At 39.0% G+C, this 18,054-nt stretch overlaps 2 protein-coding genes across 3 annotated transcripts; both read right to left on the minus strand.

The window, feature by feature from the left end:
- Positions 1-1,019: 1,019 nt before the first annotated feature.
- aire (autoimmune regulator) lies at positions 1,020-7,561 on the minus strand. 2 transcript variants are annotated; one of them, XM_051405577.1, is made up of 13 exons: positions 5,716-7,561; positions 5,348-5,522; positions 4,786-4,932; positions 4,528-4,593; positions 4,311-4,445; positions 4,089-4,225; positions 3,889-4,010; positions 3,688-3,757; positions 3,195-3,332; positions 2,965-3,086; positions 2,258-2,336; positions 1,952-2,050; positions 1,020-1,190 (listed from the first exon to the last, which is right to left on the minus strand). In XM_051405577.1, the coding sequence occupies exons 1-13, from the start codon at positions 5,860-5,862 to the stop codon at positions 1,110-1,112; spliced, it is 1,518 nt and encodes a 505-aa protein (XP_051261537.1). In that variant the 5' UTR covers positions 5,863-7,561; the 3' UTR covers positions 1,020-1,109. The 2 variants fall into 2 exon arrangements, with proteins under 2 accessions (XP_051261537.1, XP_051261529.1); XM_051405569.1 differs by having other exon boundaries at positions 1,020-1,193.
- An 88-nt stretch (positions 7,562-7,649) lies between these two features.
- Positions 7,650-15,687, minus strand: rab6bb (RAB6B, member RAS oncogene family b). Its single transcript, XM_051405590.1, has 8 exons — positions 15,486-15,687; positions 12,936-12,994; positions 12,195-12,248; positions 11,530-11,635; positions 11,029-11,140; positions 10,773-10,866; positions 9,926-9,992; positions 7,650-8,737 (listed from the first exon to the last, which is right to left on the minus strand). Exons 1-8 carry the CDS (start codon positions 15,553-15,555, stop codon positions 8,673-8,675), a joined length of 627 nt encoding a protein of 208 aa, XP_051261550.1. The 5' UTR covers positions 15,556-15,687; the 3' UTR covers positions 7,650-8,672.
- Between the last annotated feature and the right edge of the window lie 2,367 nt (positions 15,688-18,054).

The following is an 18,054-nucleotide window of genomic DNA, read 5'->3' on the forward strand; positions in this document are numbered from 1 at the left end:
TGTGCTGTATAAATAAGTTTTAACACTGCTCTCTTCAAGATATAAACACATTCACACACACACATGAAAACACAGCTAAAACTAGAAAAATACATACATATGTATCACTGGGTTTCACAGTGGTGGGCTGATGACAACCTTAAAAACTGTTTTTGAGTTTGTTAGGCCGAGTTATCAAATGTTTGGCCTGAGCAGAGTCCAACGCCCAATGCCAGCCCTCCCACATCAGTGCTGACACCTATTCAGCCATGATGTGATGCTACACAGAAAAAGAAAAGCAAAAGTCTTACAAGTAAAATATGATGGTGTGAGGATTAGGGTGACAATGAGATGGTCAGAAAAACCTACAGTTGCAGGCAACCCCAGATCCTCGGGGACCCTGAAAATCCCAGGTTCACTGCCTGACAGTAAGTTTTGGTAATTTGATTAATGGCCAATTTGTACCAGTACATTATCAACTAAAGCACGTCCTTTAGAAGGCACAATGTTCACTAATATATTATATACTATATATATATACATTACTCACATGGTGCATGTGTAGTTGAAGTTCTACAAACTAACACAAATTAAGTATTATTCCAGCAAAGGCGTACTGGTTGTACTGGGCTTAATGGGAACAGATGAAGGGTCAGAAGGAGCCCAACTGCTCCTAACAGGTTAATCCGGACATACTTGTTTTGGAGATGATTTAAAGGTGGGGTGTGAGATGGGGGGAAAATCCCATAGCATGACAAATACCATTACTAGTGCGAACAACGGCACAGCACGTAATGTAACTAATGTCAGCTATGATGTTGCTGTGCAGCTAACATGCAGGACGAGACAGTTTCACACCAGCTCGAGACAGAGATATTCACAACTCTTCTGCTACAGTATATTATAGCAGCTGTTGCACATCACGGTCACCTGAACACTTTCTTTGAAAACTGTACTTAGATGCAATGTTTTCACCTAAAATCAATAAAAAAACAAAATAATACTTCAGGCATGGCAGGAAACAAGAACATAATCTCTAATATATTAAGAAATCTCCATTTAATTATTTATATTTAGTTTATTACTGTTACTGTACAGTATAACCTAGAGCATGGATGATCGTCTGTCTGTTACTGGTAGCATCCGTCAGAGTCTGGAAGGGGCCGAGAGATGTTGTGGAAAGCCCACTGCAAGATGCCATCAATGGAGCCCTGCTGAGATACAAACACAGATGGATCAATCGTTGCACAAAGGAGTCCTGGTGACATCATCTGGCACATGCGTGCAGTATGATGTCAGCGACAGCGATGATATCACACAGCAACCAGATTATCGCTGTAGTTATCAATTTATATCAGGTCATGTTTTTAGTTTGTGGGGAACGTTTTCATTTTTTAGGTCATTCTGTCGGATTCAGGAGGATTCGAGTAACAATTCTGAAAATGAAAATAAGGATGAGATCAATATAATTACCTATAATTAACCTAATCAATCTGTTCCTTACAGTAAAATCCAAAAATATCCACCTTGTTTAAGAGTGTGTTGTTTTTTGAGAGGCAAGTGCTGAAGAATACATATTGACTTTGAAAAATAAAAAAGATCTATTGTTATTATTAGAAACATTTCACATCAAAGAAATCAATCTTGCCGTCTTGCAGTACATTAAAGTTTAAACATGAGCTAAAGCTTCCTACCTCTCCTTTAAAGCTTTAAATTAATTTACATATGAGTACAGTGTATATAGGAATACATATATATGTATTAATGATTGTGTAAATCAATAAAACCAAAAACACTAAATAAAATTAAAATAACTTCAACATCTGTACACAAATATCTACAACACTAACAACACCATGACAAATATTCCCTAGCTGTGTGATAAAGAGGGGCGGCCATCTTGTGTATGACATGCTTATGGTGATATTCATGTCACGTCTGTGGTATCGACATGTAACTGAGCCTCACTTACGTCTCCCAGGATGGAGTCCAGTTCATCTTTATGGAGGATGGGCTCAGGGACGGAGGAGCTCTGATCATGACCGAGCGTATTTTGAACCACTGGGGCGAGCTGGACACACACACACACACACACACACACACACACACACACACGCACACACACACACACACACACACACACACACACACACACACACGCACACACACACATACAGGAGAGATTACACTCCATCATATCCAGATAATAAAGAAGTACAGTGTATATTATCTGTACACACACACAGGCTATTTAAACTATGCACACGTGCAGCCACACCTGTAAGCCTCTGGATTCTGCCTCCTTCTCTGCAGAGCTGCCCCAGGGCCTGGAGCAGGACAAGCAGATGGATCTCCCTCTAGCAAAAACAAGGATACAGTGAGTGAGTCAGACTCTCTGTGGTGTATAATCTTACTGTCAATCAATATGTGACTTGAGGATCACAGAGAAAGAGGTTCAGACCATTTCAGATGGCAACCTAAACTGTTTAGCTGGAACATGGGCTCTCTGAGGTAATGGTTGATAAAAATTCAACTAAACATGGTGAAGGAAATCTCGTATTTCTTGTCAATTTATTGCACATTGCACAGCATTTAGAAAAGCAGTCAAATAAGTGATGCTACAAGAGATCATCACATGGATTTACATTGGTTTTATTTGTCATCTGTATCTCTGGTAACATTTTGTAAAATCATTGACCTTCATTTACAGTAGGCCATTATACTGTATACCCTGCTGCAGCTGTCCATTTATAATCCATTAGTCACCAGATAATGATCACAGTAAGCGCACACCCTGTAATGCACATTGCTGATCAATATAACAGGAATCCACAGGAAGTTCTTTATGTATGTACACACTGATGCATAGATCGCATTTAGGCCCAGACTGGGATTTGTCTAGCTTGTTTGGTAAGTGTATACATATTCTCATTATGAGTCTACAGATAACACAGTGATGGTGAAAGTGAGGAGTGAATGTCTTACTTGGAGAAGTGGCAGTGTGCATGGAAACGCCTCAGACACTGGAGGCAGTGAGTCAGGTCTCCTCCAGCCAGGTGACAAACACCACACACTTCTCTGACATTGACCAGCTCTCCACCTGAGCACTAGATACACATTTTATTTATTTTAGCAGACAGGATTGTTCTGTCAAACAGATACAAGGAGAACAAATAAAGAAGACTGCACCAGGCAGAACATCACTGAGTCTTTACCTGGTTTCTGCCACTAGGTCCGTTCACAGACGTGGTTACACTGGTGAGAGACGAGGGCGACAGCGGGGAGAAGAAGGAGATGTCTGTGATGGAGTTACTGGAGGTCGTGTTTGTTTCCTGCGGCTGGGCAATGAGTGGCTGTGATATAAAATATTGTATTATGACAGGATAAAACAAGCTTTTCAGACTGTTTTAATAGTAAAATCAATCATGAAGATTTTTAGAGGAAGGGAGCAGCGTCTTTCGCCATTAAAGACATTAAAATGACTGGAAATGTTTAAGGAAGCTGATCATTAATCATTATTTTCATCCCTTTTGTAACACAATAAGTCAAAAATTACTACTACTACTACTACTACTATAATACTCAAAAATTAGTATTATCAAAATATACATTAAAATCTGAAAATATTTAATCATGGCTTGCATAGATTTTTATACAAAAGTGAACATATTCAATGTGTCCTCATAATCTTCATTGTTGTGTCCTTACTTGTAAAGGTAGTCGGGCTGTCTCTCTTTTCACTCTGTTGCCAGAGCACCACTCACACTGCCACGGACCACTGCAGATTAACAATTAAAACTTTATTTTCAGAGCAAAAGCTGAAAAAAAACCATGGCCTCCTTGAACCCACATGCATATATATTGAAAATAAATGAAAATAGATAGTGATTTAAATATTTTATTGCTCACCTTGGTATGGATGTGAGCGGAGGGTCCAGGCAGGTTAGATGAAAAGCTTGAGGACAGCCATCACAACAAATCAGCTCCCCTCCGTCCTTACACACTGCACACTCATCATCATTATAGTGCACCTACACACATACAGAACATATATAAGACACAAACATACACATAGGAAAATACAGATGTCTGTGAATGATGTCCTCTACCATGCTTGTGTTTGTCTCCCTCTTGTGGTAAAACATGTTCTTAGCCGCTTTGGACTGGATGGAAGGTCCATTTATCTCCTCTGGCTGACCACAAGAGTAAAACTCCCCACCGACGTTAATGCACTTTCTGGCAGTTCCTGTTACATGACGGACTTTTCGTGTCACAATAATGCCATTTTGTTGATATTTGTGAGCATTAAAAAGAAGAAGAGAGACTCTCACCCAATGGCTTTTCATCTGAGCCAACCACCTGTTTGATTTGGATCTTCTCTCTGGCTTCATGGCGGACTGGTGGCTCAGTGGAGGAGGAAGACAGAGTGACGGGTTTCTGGACCGAGAAGGACACCGCCTGAACACCTGTGGCAGAAAAATGGTTGAATGTGTCTGTAGTAATAAAGCATCGTCTATATATTTTATAATATGACCAAATTGTACTTACTATTTCCAGATGTTAGCTCTGGGGCTGGAGCTTCACTTTTCACTCTGTATAGCCTCACTTTACCGCCTGTAGGAAAAGAACATGTTTTATTATCATCAGGAGCTTATTAATCGTTTTTCACAGATTACCTGAACGGCCCAAAAGTAAGTTGTTTTGACATTTTTAGTTTAATTTGTTAAGGCCACTAGAAAGTGAAAAATATCTCTGAATGAGCTGCAGTGATAGTGTTAGAAGAGATGCATTATGAGAAATAAAAACCTGGTCCATCGCTTGTCTTGGCATGATACTGAGGGTGCTGATTGTGCAAGTTTTTCCCTCTGTCCTCGTGGCTCCTCTTCTTGATGTGAGGGGTTTTGTGGCCTCCAGAGGATCTCTTCTCACTTCTAGAACCGGCAGCATCCCGTCCTGTCAATAAAATGGAATAAAATTAACGAATAATAAAGACTAAACTTAAATTATTATTTGCTCTAAATGCATTCAATAGTCGTAGATAGAAAACTCTGTCCTGAAAGCACACAAGGACAGGGAGGACTTTCTGCTTCTATTCAAATTACTTCTGACTTCTTTATCAAATATAGTTTATCTAAAATAATAGAAATTGTATTTTCAAAATAAATCTCAGTTTGTTTTTGAGCTCACACTGGTGAGTTATGCTGAAGATTTATATTCATGTTGGTTCTTCTGTTGGTAAGAAGGTTATGCACAGAAGCATACATAATCACTTAGATGACATAATGGACAGTAGAGCCTCACAGTTCAGTCAGACAGACATATTAGGAACATTTGCCAAACATCTTGGTGAAACTTGAACGCCACATACTCAAGTGCAGGTTAGTGAGCAGTGTCTGCAGCTTGGGGTAGCTGTCCAGGTTGTAGTCTTTGGACAGGTTGCTCCAGAAGGCCTGGATGGTGGATCTGCTCTGCTCCAGGACCCAGGACAGGAGCGAGTACATGGCCTTGTGGGTCCCTTCTCTGCCCTCCTTCCCCAGAGTGTCCTGTAAAAACAACAAGAGATATATGAACTCTGCAGTCTGGATTAAACCATAAATCCATGCAAATACTTGTCATAATCTACTGTAAAATACTGTCAAATCTATCATCTAATGCTAAATACTTGTCATTAAAATGTAAATACCAGTGAAAAGTGACATTTCCAATCAATGAAAGCACACTTTTTTTCTTTCTTACCTTCAGTAGTTGGTCAGTGATGATGTTTTTGTCCGCCAAACCATAGACGAGAGGGAAAGAGTCATCTACAGCCATAGCAATATCAGTCCGCAGCTCCTTCAGCAGGGAGCGAAGGTTTGTGTCTCTAAAACTTTCCACTCTGGACATGATCCGCTTTGGGTGTAGATGAGATCCAAAGTGACCCAGACCTGAGAGGACCTGATCATACCGGAGGTATTTTTTGATGGAAGAGGTGTGTCCTTCTTTGGGGAAGGAAAGATTATACAGGTGTATCGTTTAATGCGGACTGATAATGTGGGATATCTTGAATCATTTGTGTTAAAAACAATCTTTCATGACTCTTTCATATAATCTAGTGTTTCTGGTTTTTATCCATATATAAATATCACTATACCGCCGTGCATATGTACAACACTGATGCTGAGATTGTCAGAAACTCTACATTGAAGCTTTCACCCTTCAAAGCAAGGCCACCCTCGACCTCTTGTCTCTGTGGAGTTCATCTGTACACTAACAGCACTAACTGTCTGCGTTGACCCCTCAGGGGGATCAAATGACAGGTTGTCCATCCAGGGGAATACCTGTCCTCTTACATCAGGAGAACTAAGTGCAAACGACCTGATGCGTCACAGTGACAGTTTCCTTCTTAAAAGGTTCTTTCCACCTCAACTTCCCCTTAACGATCAGGTTTTTCAGAAACTGACTCACCACAGGGAGCTCAGGCTGCTGCAAAATTAACACTGTAAACAATTAAATGATTAACAGATTGATGTGAATGGTTGGCTGTTTGCTAGTCTCGCTGCCCGTTTTCCTGAGTTGCTTTTACTGTGTTTATGTTTGGGCAACAAAATTTGTTTTAGGCAACTTTTTCTACCTTTTTGGTGGTTTCCACCCACAAAAAGTTATGTTATATTCCAATTAATCAGCCCCTTCTCTCATCTAAGTAGTATGATTGACACTGACAGGGCGCACACAATGATTGATAACTGATTATCATTAAAACCAGATAGAACTAAACTGGAAATATTTTCCTAATCCAATTATTATTCTGGCATCTGTCAGTATGAGTGTTACATTAAACATCATGTAACATTATCTAAAATACTTTATTTCATGTTAGATGTGAGCTAAGGAACATTCAACATTTTGGTAAAATACACTTATTAGCTTTAAATAAGAGGATCAATACTACTCTTATATGTGTTTATTAAATATAAAGCCAGAGGCAGGAGACAGTCAGCTAGATGAGAAAGTTGGTATCACTCTCGTTTAATGAAGCTGGACTTCCTGGACTGTTTCATTTTCAGTCTTAATGCTAGGTTAACCTAACTATCCAGAGTCGTTAAACGGATATGAGAGTGGTACAAATATTCTCATCAAACTATTGGCAAGCGAAAATAAATCCTCACAAAATGTTAAATATTCCTTTAAATGTCTTCAATCAAACTATACTCTTAACGTTAAATAAATATAGGCCACAAAGCAGCATAATGATAAGTGAAACAGAAAAAGCTCCATCAGTATTATGCTTTCTCTCACTTTAAAGATAAAACATGTTTCATTTTAAAGAAGTAACTTGGCTAACAAATAAAGCGAGCTAACACTAGCCATAAGTCAGGGAAACAGGATGTGTGGCTAAAGTTAGCTAACATGTACGTTTTTAGAATAGTGTGTGAAGAAAATTAGCCTATATGGTTTCTTAGATTACATAAAATAAAATAAAAATTAAACCTTATTTTCTTATTTAATAACTATCTATTTTTCCAACACCTTTTACTGCTATCCAATTAATTTTCAGTTAATTCTTTTTTGTCATGTAACTGGTTATGTGATTAAAGAGTTGGATGGATGTAAAACTAAAACCTTTTTTGGATTAAATCAGTAAAACCAGAATACAGTCTGAGATAAATAGAGTAGACCATTTTGCTATCAGGTAAATGTTGATGGTTAGGAGAGTGAAGCCCTTTAATCTGTAATTTATTAATCATTAAACATTATTACATTATTCATACTGGTGAACAAGGACCACTTCTACAGAGGGACGTTCACAACATACATATTACATTATTATATACAGTGCAGTGCATTACAGTGGATCGTTATATGTGTATTACCGGGATGGAGGAATGGGGAGACGGGAGAGGAGCGAGGGGTTAGAGGAAAAGAGGAAAAGGAGCGGGAGCGGTTGGAGGGACGGGGGAGTTGTGATATTAAGTTGTCTTTTTATTACTTCTTTTTTTTTTTTAACCACAGTACAGTTTGTTCTATAAAAGTTAAACCCATAGAGAGATAGAGTGCCACATTTTCACAGCTACTGTTAGGTGAACCTACTGGAAGTTGACTCTTGTGGGAATATCAAATGAGATACATTTTTGTCATGAGATGCTATAGAGAGATGCTATAAAACATTCTAAGATAGTCAACCTCCTTCCAGAGTGTGGAGACCCTGGAGGGCAGGCCAAAGGTCAAAGGTCAAAGATCAGATCAGCGTGCATGCGTGCTGCAGACATTCAGACGCGTCCGGCCATCTAGAAAAATGGCCGACCCTCCCCCCCATTATTTCTCCTTCTATGTTTAGGCATCATTTTTGGTGCTTTCCCTTTTTATATATAAAAAATACAAAACATAACAGCGAAAAGAATTCCGTTGGTTGTCCCGTTTTTCTCCTTTTTCATTTTTCCAAAACTGAGTTGTTGTGTTTTTTTTTTTTTTTCGTTTTCATTTCAACATTTTGTTTTTGTTGTTTTTTTTCCCTTTTCTCCTCCAGTCACTTACATATTGACAAAGTATACAATATTTTACAACTGAACAAGACTGAAAGATAACATTTGATTTGTCCAATCAGATACAAGGCCCGCATCCTATATCCAATTAGAGAAGTCAACTGGAAGCTAACCAGTAGTAAGCAACACAACAAGCCTATGGTGTGAAGGGAGCTGTCCGATCTCAGCTCTGCATTAACATGAGCACCCGCCCTCAGGGACAGTAGGCTCTGCCGGTTTGTCCAGCTTGATGTCGATCACTGGGAGTTATCCAGTTAAGGAAAAAGTCATATATTATGTCCTGACATGTGACAGTAAAATTAGTAATGCTTTAAATATACAGTCCCACAAGTTAAGAGTGTAACTATTTCTACATACAGGGTACCAATTAAATACTAGGCACTTTTTTATTATAATCTAATATATTAGCTTTATTGTACATAAACAGCTTGCCGCACAACTCTTTCTACTGTATGTTGTCCTATAAAACACAGATAAGTTTGTTTCTGCTATGTATACGCTCCTTAAAATCGCACTTTAGTCCCCCAGATTTCTTTAATTTTAAAGCCTTTAGTCTTTACAACTGAGTGGCGCAGATATTCAGTAGTTCTCCCCAAAACCTGTAAACAGACTTTATTGTGTAAAATCTGCGGAGTTCCCCTTTAATAATCTGCTGACGTGACAGGACAAAACAAGTCTTCTCCTTCTGTGTTCTTCTTTTTGATCATCAGATGATCTTACATTGGATCCCAAAACTACATAACTACTGTTACTTTATTATCATTTAAACATATAAACACAAGTCTTTTATAGCCACAGTTTAGTATAATGTTTTATAACCAAGCAACAATAATGTTATAATAATAATATTAATGCTGTAAATGTTTTACAATGTAAGTTTTACTGCAATGTTAACACCCATTCTGTTTGTCTTGCAATAATATTAGTGTAACCTACAATAATTAAAAAGATAATATTTTTTTAAATACTTACGGTGCATTTATTACGGTCATTTATTTAAAGTCCCTCTTTAACACAATGTTGTTACCCCTTATCCCTTTTGCCCTTGTACATATTTGTCCAATATAGATACAGGTAGTATTGTTTCTAAATTGTTGTTCTAAAGCAGTTTGCTGAGTTAATTCACATTTACTGTTATAGTATTTACCTTTTAAATCACCTTCCTCCATCACACATCCCCGGTGTATGTCACTTCCCAGACAGCCACTATGTGGTGCTATACCTGTGCATCCACAGTACCTTCCAGGCTCTGTGCATTTCCTCTCTATTAAAGAATAAAGGTTTAATGGCTGATGCCTCAGCGGACAGTAGGCTGGGCGGTCTGTTTGTACTAGCGCCAACAACCACTAAGAGATTAAAAATAAGCTGCCTATTTCTTGGCTGTTTTGGCTCTTGGCACAGTGAGTCACAGTGGCTGTAAAGGATACTGCCTTCAGGATTTGCGTCGTCCAAGCTTTCCATTCCAGGTAGGGCTGCTGCAACCCGACGAAACAGCTAGGAGGAGAGGAGAGGAGAGGAGAGGAGAGGAGAGGAGAGGAGGGAGAGTTAAGGATCAGGAAAGTGGAAAAGAAGATTTACAGAGAGGAGAAAAAACAGGGAGGGGGAAGCAGAGAGCATGAAAGAGAGGACAGCAAGAGCAGGAAGGTTGGAAATGTGTAAAAATGTGCATTACGTTTGTGAATAGGAAAAGGTTCATGTCGACATGTTGCATCATCACATTTCTGAACCTTGATGGAGAGAAGTAGATCCTTTATTTAAGTAAAAGCAGCAAAATCACACCATTACAAATTAAAAAAAAGTATAAGCAAAAGCATAATCTGCTAAACGTACCAAAATTATCAACAGTAATAGAATTGCAGAAAACAGCCCCACTGAGTGTTAGCTTATTATTGTATTATTTTACTGTGCATGTTTGTTGTGGTTGGGCTAATTTAAACTATTTTATATACAAGTATCCTCTGTTTTCTATGTAAAATCAAAATTTGTAAAACAACCAGTAATTATAGCTGTCCGATTACTGTAGTAATCTGTAATCTGTAGAAATATAAAGTGACATGAAATAGAAATATTTATCAAAAGTACCTCAAATGTGTGCTTCCTACCGTTCTGTGGAGCTCCTACCCAACATACCCCCTCCACATTATTTACACACAGACATTTTATTCATTCGTGTTGTTGACTCGATCACCTTGGAGGGACACGTGAACGGCAGAGAAGCTGAGAGCAAACTGACGCCCAAAATGTTGCGAAATATGGTGAAACTGCGGGGATCACCTGTTTGACATTGCAGCCTGTCTTGGCACTGGTCTCGATGAACATGACGTTCAGCTCTTTGGCTCTCTGCTCTCCTTCCTCGATCATGATTTGCCTGCAGGGAGATCAGGCCAGACTTTAGCACCGCCACACACTTTGAAGGCTGATTTATTCAGTTCTGGCACGTTGAGGCTTTCAGTTAACAGAATATCTTCAAGACTACATTAACTGCAGCTAAATGCTACAGTCCATTATGACCCATATCTGACACACTCACCTCTTCTCCTCCAGATCTGTTTTGTTGCCGACTAGCATGATGATGACATCACTTCCTCTCTCTGTCCTGACATCATCAATCCATTTGCAGGTCTGCTGGAACGAGTTCACATCTGTGGAGACCAGACTCTTATTTTATATCCAGTCTTTTGTGTGTGTGTGTGTGTGTGTGTGTGTGTGTGTGTGTGTGTGTGTGTGTGTGTTAATGATGTACAAATAGTCATTTTAATACAGTACAATTGACCTTTTTCACAGCAGCCATTTTGACATGAAATAGTAGGGCAAACACAGGTTTAACCAATGATACTAATTAAGACTCAGTTCATTTAGTGTAGCAGAGTCTTTCCATTGAGCGAACATGCACAGTAGCAGCACTCTGACTCTGTCTGACATGAATTGAACAAAACCTTAATTAGTGTCATTGGTAACACCTTTGTTTACCCTACTAGTTCATGCCAAAATGGCCGCTGTGAAAAAGGTCAGTTAGGAGGTTGCTGCTCACTTGTAATGTCATAGACAACCACAGCTACTGTAGAGTCTCGTATGTAGCTGGGGATGAGGCTCCTGAAACGCTCCTGTCCAGCAGTATCCCACAGCTGCAGCCTTACCTGCATTCACACACACACACACACACACACACACACACACACACACACACACACACACACACACACACACACACACACACACACACACACACACACACACACACATACACACACATACACACACCTTTAGCAGCTGCTTCAACATTAACCATCACACTACACGCAGACCACACAGATGTAAGGGCTTTGTAAGTACACATCCACAAGGGATAAGCCAGTATCAGCTTGTGTGCAGGCTGACAGAGCATAATATCCTGACCAAGAAATAGTATTATTACTAACTAAAGTAGATGATCCATAGGAAAGGCTTTGACTTCTTAGGGCTAGAAAAGCCAAAGCACCAAAGCTATTACTGCCAGAAATAACCTTAGGGTAATCGTGTTAGTCTGCGAAGAGAGCAGTAATTAAGCAAATCAAATCAAGGATTAGTGAAAACAGAGTTGAAATTGGGACATTTCTTACTTGGATGTTGACTGGCTAAAATGACAATGCAGTAAAAATGCATGAATTCATCTTTACATGCAACTACATGTGAATTTTAAATGACAAGGCTTCCTACTGTTCGGTCTTCCAGGTACATTGTCTTTGATAGGAAGTCTATTCCAATGGTTGCCTGTGGTGGAGAAAGAACAAAAGAGGCGGGGAAACAATCATCAGTGTTGCCCAGATTTTAAAGGCTAAATGTCTCCCTGCACCATCTGTTGTTCCTAGCAGAGTGACCATTTCAATGAAGGAAAATACAAAAAGCTGTTAAGAAAAAAAAAAGAGCCAATAAGCACCGGAATTGAATCAGACTGAAAAGCTAATTTAATTCGTATTGCCCTCAGGGCTCAATCATTCAGACTCGTTGTGTACCAAACTTTTCTACAATAGACAGAATCATTTGTATTCGCTTTTTAAGAGCCTGAAATTGCTATTCTAACATTTGCTTGTTAACAACATTCAAATTTGGACATCATTATGTAAGCTTAAATTACATGGACCCTGGTTGTAATATATGTATATGTATATATATATAAGTGGACATTTGTGGCCAAAAAGTTTTCAATGTAACTTCATTCAGTGGTTAATCAGTCTCTATTATGACAAAGATGGCTTAACCTATTGTCGACCTACAATGTGATTAGTCCCATTATTTCATTTATTTAAATCTAACATTGGAGGACAATTGGAGGATAATTTGTTTATAAAATATGGCTTTGGCCAAAAGAAAAGTGGTAACCATCATCTCATGCATTCAATTCTTCTACATGCCTATGTTTTATGATGTTTCTGGTTCTGGATGTGGTCCGAGTCTCACCTGATACGTGTTGTCGAAACTGTCATACATGAATCTAGTGATGAGAGATGTTTTCCCCACTGGAAGAACAGAGAACAGAGGTTGGTTTTTAGTTCAGTTCATAAAGAATCTCCAAACACATGAAAACAGTTTCCTAAATAAAAAAATGATCACATAATGATATGAAAATGTCATCTCATGTACCTGAGGACAAAATCTGCCTGATAATCCAGCATAACAGATAGAAAAGGGCCCCAAACATTAAACCCACAATTTTGCTTTATCAGACTTAATTTCTGTGATGGTAACATCTGTGATCATTAAATTAAATTATAACTTGAAATTCATCTTCATTTTCATGCAGAGACAACAAAATACACATCACTGTAAAGTAAACAATCAATATTAGTTGCATTTTCTGCTCTTAAGAGAGAGATGAGTCATTTAGAAGATACAAAAAATGGACTACAATCAACATCTGACACTGATTTAGCTAAAGTGTGAATAGTTTTCCAAAAAACAAATACATTTTTCACACTGATGAAAAAGACATTCCTCACAATCAAATCAATATGAAAGAAAGAAGAATTGGCCATAAACAATGTAAATATAGAGAAACTGACTGACGCAGCACATGAGTTTGATAATTTATTCTTTCTGGGCTGCAACTAAAATAATTTTCATTATTGAATAATCTGTCTATCACTTTTTTGTTTAGTCAGCTTATCATTTAGTCTATGAAATGATGAGGAGATGACTTCAAATGTCTTGTTTTGCCTGATATTAAGTTTACAGAAATACAGAACAGAGACAAGCAGAGAGAAGCTGCACCACAACAGTTTAATTAAAATTACAGTTATTCTTATTAGTATTGTAGTATTTAGAGCTTTTTCCTTGTTGAGTTTTTGTGTATTTGAGTGGAAGCACACCGCAAACCACCTTAGATTATAAATGCAGTGGTGTGTGGCACTGGTCCACGCTATAGGCATAGATGTACTTGTCCTATAAATACAAACATCAATAAAATAATTAATTCATTTTCTGAGTTCCAACTGACCGACCAATGGACCGATTGTTTCAGCTCTACTCTCTTTTATTCTCTATTCTCTCTTTTATTGTGATGGTGGGGGGAACAAATGCTATCAATTAGGGAAACAGAAGGTCCAAAAAATGATCCATGATAACTAAAAACTGCACAAGGCGAATCCTTAAGCAGACAGATACAAAACACATCAGATCAGACAAAAACACAGCAGCTGCATGGTGACTTCTCAGAGAATCAAGGTGAGCCCATATAGTGAGCTTGATTCTTTTTTTTAATTTACATCCCACCCAGCACCATCTTTAGCACCATTTTACATCAGATCTACACACGAGTGAGGAGGACTGGACTTATTCCTGCAGGCCTGGGGCTCTCATGCAGAGTCCTCAATGCAGACAGCAGTAGTTTTGAAGCCAGCGATGGGCAGTGGCCACACCAGGCCTCGATTCAGCACCGTGGACAGCAACATTGCAGCACAGACCACACAAACACACACAAGGAGGCTTATAGTCGACATACAGCTCTCTCTCACACACACACATACACACACACTGAAGCATCACAATGTAAGACACACACACACACACACACACACACACACACACACACACACTAGTCAAGCTGTTGTCATATTAGGCCTGATTATGTGTATTTTATGGGATATGTGCTCCTCTGCTGCCACTCTGGATGTCTGATGTCTGAACACGTATTCAGGCAGCTTTTACAGCGCTAAACCATTATCGACCAGCACCTCCCGAATCTGTGCACACATCACATCAAATCACACACACAGTCATTCCCACCCCCCAGAATAGATGGATTATTGAATATATAGTATAATGTTGTGGCGGTGTCAGGCCTGTTTTCTGTATTATTATTATCTTTATTAGATTATTTATGGGACCGAACCGGAGACTGCGAGGTTTTAGAGATGCTACAGACATCGCCAGCCTAGGGTGTGTCCCGAACTGACACATGGGGGGGGGGACTGTTTATTATCTTCTCTATAAAACCAAGTGAGTGATGGAGAAAATCTTAGACACTGTCATGCGATGGAATAAAGGTTTGTTCATGTTAGAAATAAGCGATGTGAGTGAAATAATAAACCCGTTATCTGAAAACAGGCTGAGCGTCATTTGTCGGTCACTGCAGCACATCAAAACATCCCAATTCATATCGCCTGGTAATGATGCGAGCTGTGACCATTTGCGTCTGCTAAAAACAACCCCCAAATATGTTCAGTGCAATAAGCAGTTATATTTCAGTGATCACGGTGGTTATGTTTTATCCAAGGGTGCCATTTACATGCCTGCGGGTTTTTTTTTCTTCTTAGGTTAATCAAATTGTCTACAGTCACAGATTGTGCCAAGAGGGCGTCAAATCAGCCAAAGGCAACCCGGCACATCCTCTAGATTCAACTAAAACTTTCAAAATCAACAAGGATTAACATGCATGGCCTTCATCATATATACGCATGTTTGGCATTAAGGGGGAGGATAACCCAAAACCTTCCCCGAGAACTGACTCACCGCTCTGCTCTCCCAAAAATACAAGTTTAAATTTCCTCAGGGGGTTCCCCAAATCTCCTCCAGCTGACATGATGGCAGATAAAAAGCTCAACGTTGATTATTTTTATATGTTCTTATCGCTCGGCGTCTCCTCCGTTGTGGGTGCGCAGGGGGATCCTCCTCTCCTCACAGAATGATGGGAATGCAGCTCAGCATCCTCCTGTCAATTTATGGGGCCTGTGCGCATGCGCGACCTCACCTTTTTCAATCCGTCACCTTTCCATTGGACCTGAAACAAAAAACTGGCTTTTATGGCTCAGATATGAGATAATAAATATATGCATGACGGTTACATAAAGGTAAATAAAAGTGCGGCCGATTACAGTGACGGTAGACTTTATAAGATAAAAATAGGTATGTTTACTCACTGTACTTTCAATTTATTTAAGTCAATTTATTGAGTATTTTCAGTTCATGCTAATTCTCATCCCATTTCTAAGATGAATAATATACCTTTTACACCAACATTATCTGCCTCACGACCATGCTGGTTATTGCTGCTGAGAGACATTTTTCACTAATAATTCCCGTTAATAATGACCTTCTTCCATCCTCACCCATGAAATTCAGAAAGCCTGAGGCCATTGCATTTGCTGTGTAGTAAGAAATTTAAATTTTCTCCATCTGTAAGGCTTCGCTGTACTTAATAAAACCTTTTTATATGCTGATATGCACCGATCAGCCATAACATGCAGACTGGGAACACCCCACAAGAGCTGAGGTTTTGGAGATGCTCTCAACCAGTCGATAAAAAAACTGGTAAAAATCTGTGTTTCTCCAACACTGTTGGCTCACAAGTCCCAGAGCTGCTACTAACGTTAGCTCAGCTTGTTTCTCTGATAAATTAAGATCCAGACATCCACTGACTAAAATCCTTCATCCAGATAAAATAGATTGTTAAAAACGACCAAGATATAAATAGTGCATCATAAAACTGGATACAAAAGTCAATATATGAGAGCTTCTGGCAGACAACCACAACGCTAATACATGCTCAGTTTGAATATGTTGTAAACATTTGGGATAACATCAGTAAACAACTCAACAATATATAAAACATAGGTATATTGTTTTTACACATTTTAATGTTGAAATGTTACAAATTATAGATTTAAATGCAAATATATGATTGATTTAAAGTTGCTATAATTGATATTTTTAATTTTGTCCAATCAGTTTTTTCGCTACTTCTATCTACACAGTCTGAGCAATCAGCACCAAATTTGGTTTGCGTAAATGTGCAATATGTAATTTCTGCCACTAGGTGGTCTTTCACCTCAAAACAATAACAAAAGACAAAGTTGATGAGGTTGTGAAGTAGCATCCAATCATGGGAGTTGTTGTCTTCACACCACAATTGCCGTCATTGCAGTCAGCTGCTCCCAGAGGTCTCCTCTCCTCTCCAAAACAAACAGACCTAGAGATTTAAACCAGTAACAACACTGAATAAAGCAGTTTCACCTTGAAAATCAGAGTATTGTGGAACCTGCTCGGCTGACATACAACCTCCTGGACAGCCTGCAAGCAGAGCTGTTGCTAATGTTAGCTTAACTGACAACATCAGATCCAGACGTTCCAGAGGTTTTTACCGGGACCCGAATTATCCCCAGAGGTTTCCTCATCTTCAAAACAAACTGATCCAGTGGTTAAAATAGATCATCCTTTTCCAGGATGACCTGGCTCACCTTCCTGTTGAGTTTGGCGGCTACCTCCTCCTGTCTCACTCTGTATTTAAGGCCATCAACATCTTGTCAAAGGCAACTTTGATGTCCTTGACGTCCTTCTCCCAGGTCTCTCCAGTCCTGTTGTGCACAGTGCCCCGGCTGAACTCTGCACTCCAGTTGCGATTGGCACTCTGGGTCAGACTCTGCTGCTTGTGCAGAGATGCCTCAAGCAAGCAGACCTTTTTCTTGTTGTCTTTGATTTCCGTCTCAATCTTTACTTTTTCTGGCTCTTGCTGACTTTGGCCTTCATTTTCCTTTTTCTGTTTTGGGCTCAGCTTATCATGACCTTGACTCCTCCACCACCGTCAGTTATATTTTGTTGCCCTTCCAAGTTATTAAAGTTACATTTTGTTGATTCGACCTTCTGGTGTGTCCTGTCTGAATTTTGGGTCCACTTTGAACTGAACAGACATCCCCCACACAATTTTAATAATCAGGCCTTTCACAAAACCAACACAGAAACTCATGCAAATGCAGCAATACAAAAAATGGCTGTAATAAAAGATATTGTTGCTGTACTGGAGAACTGCTGTATTGTCTTTGAAGTCGCCAATTGGTCTGTATCACTAGACACTTTTGTTTCCACTTTGCAATTAGTGACACTTTTTAGCAAAATATTATATATAAAATGATGTATTGACGCCAATATTACCTTTGCATACACATCTTTGCTGAAGTGAAGTGTTATTCTTGACACTGTGTCACAATAAAAAGTGTCAACAACTGATGTGAACATTAACGGGAACATTGTGAGACAGCAATCTTCAAAGTAACATTTTTATGACACATGCAAAAATTATGACAAT

The sequence above is a fragment of the Dicentrarchus labrax genome, unplaced genomic scaffold (genome assembly GCF_905237075.1).
Source record: "Dicentrarchus labrax unplaced genomic scaffold, dlabrax2021, whole genome shotgun sequence".
Classification (NCBI taxonomy): Eukaryota; Metazoa; Chordata; class Actinopteri; family Moronidae; genus Dicentrarchus; species Dicentrarchus labrax.

Coding starts and splice junctions, on each gene's coding strand:
- aire (XM_051405569.1), bottom strand. CDS start 5,862: ATGTCCAGAGTGGAAAGTTTTAGAGACACAAACCTTCGCTCCCTGCTG. Junction 4,933..5,347: donor GCTCACTAACCTGCACTTGA/GTATGTGGCGTT, acceptor TTTTATTGACAG/GACGGGATGCTGCCGGTTCT. Junction 4,594..4,785: donor CAAGACAAGCGATGGACCAG/GTTTTTATTTCT, acceptor CTTTTCCTACAG/GCGGTAAAGTGAGGCTATAC.
- rab6bb (XM_051405590.1), bottom strand. CDS start 15,555: ATGTCAGCTGGAGGAGATTTGGGGAACCCCCTGAGGAAATTTAAACTT. Junction 10,867..11,028: donor ACAGATCTGGAGGAGAAGAG/GTGAGTGTGTCA, acceptor ATCTCCCTGCAG/GCAAATCATGATCGAGGAAG. Junction 8,738..9,925: donor CGACGCAAATCCTGAAGGCA/GTATCCTTTACA, acceptor GATAACTCCCAG/TGATCGACATCAAGCTGGAC.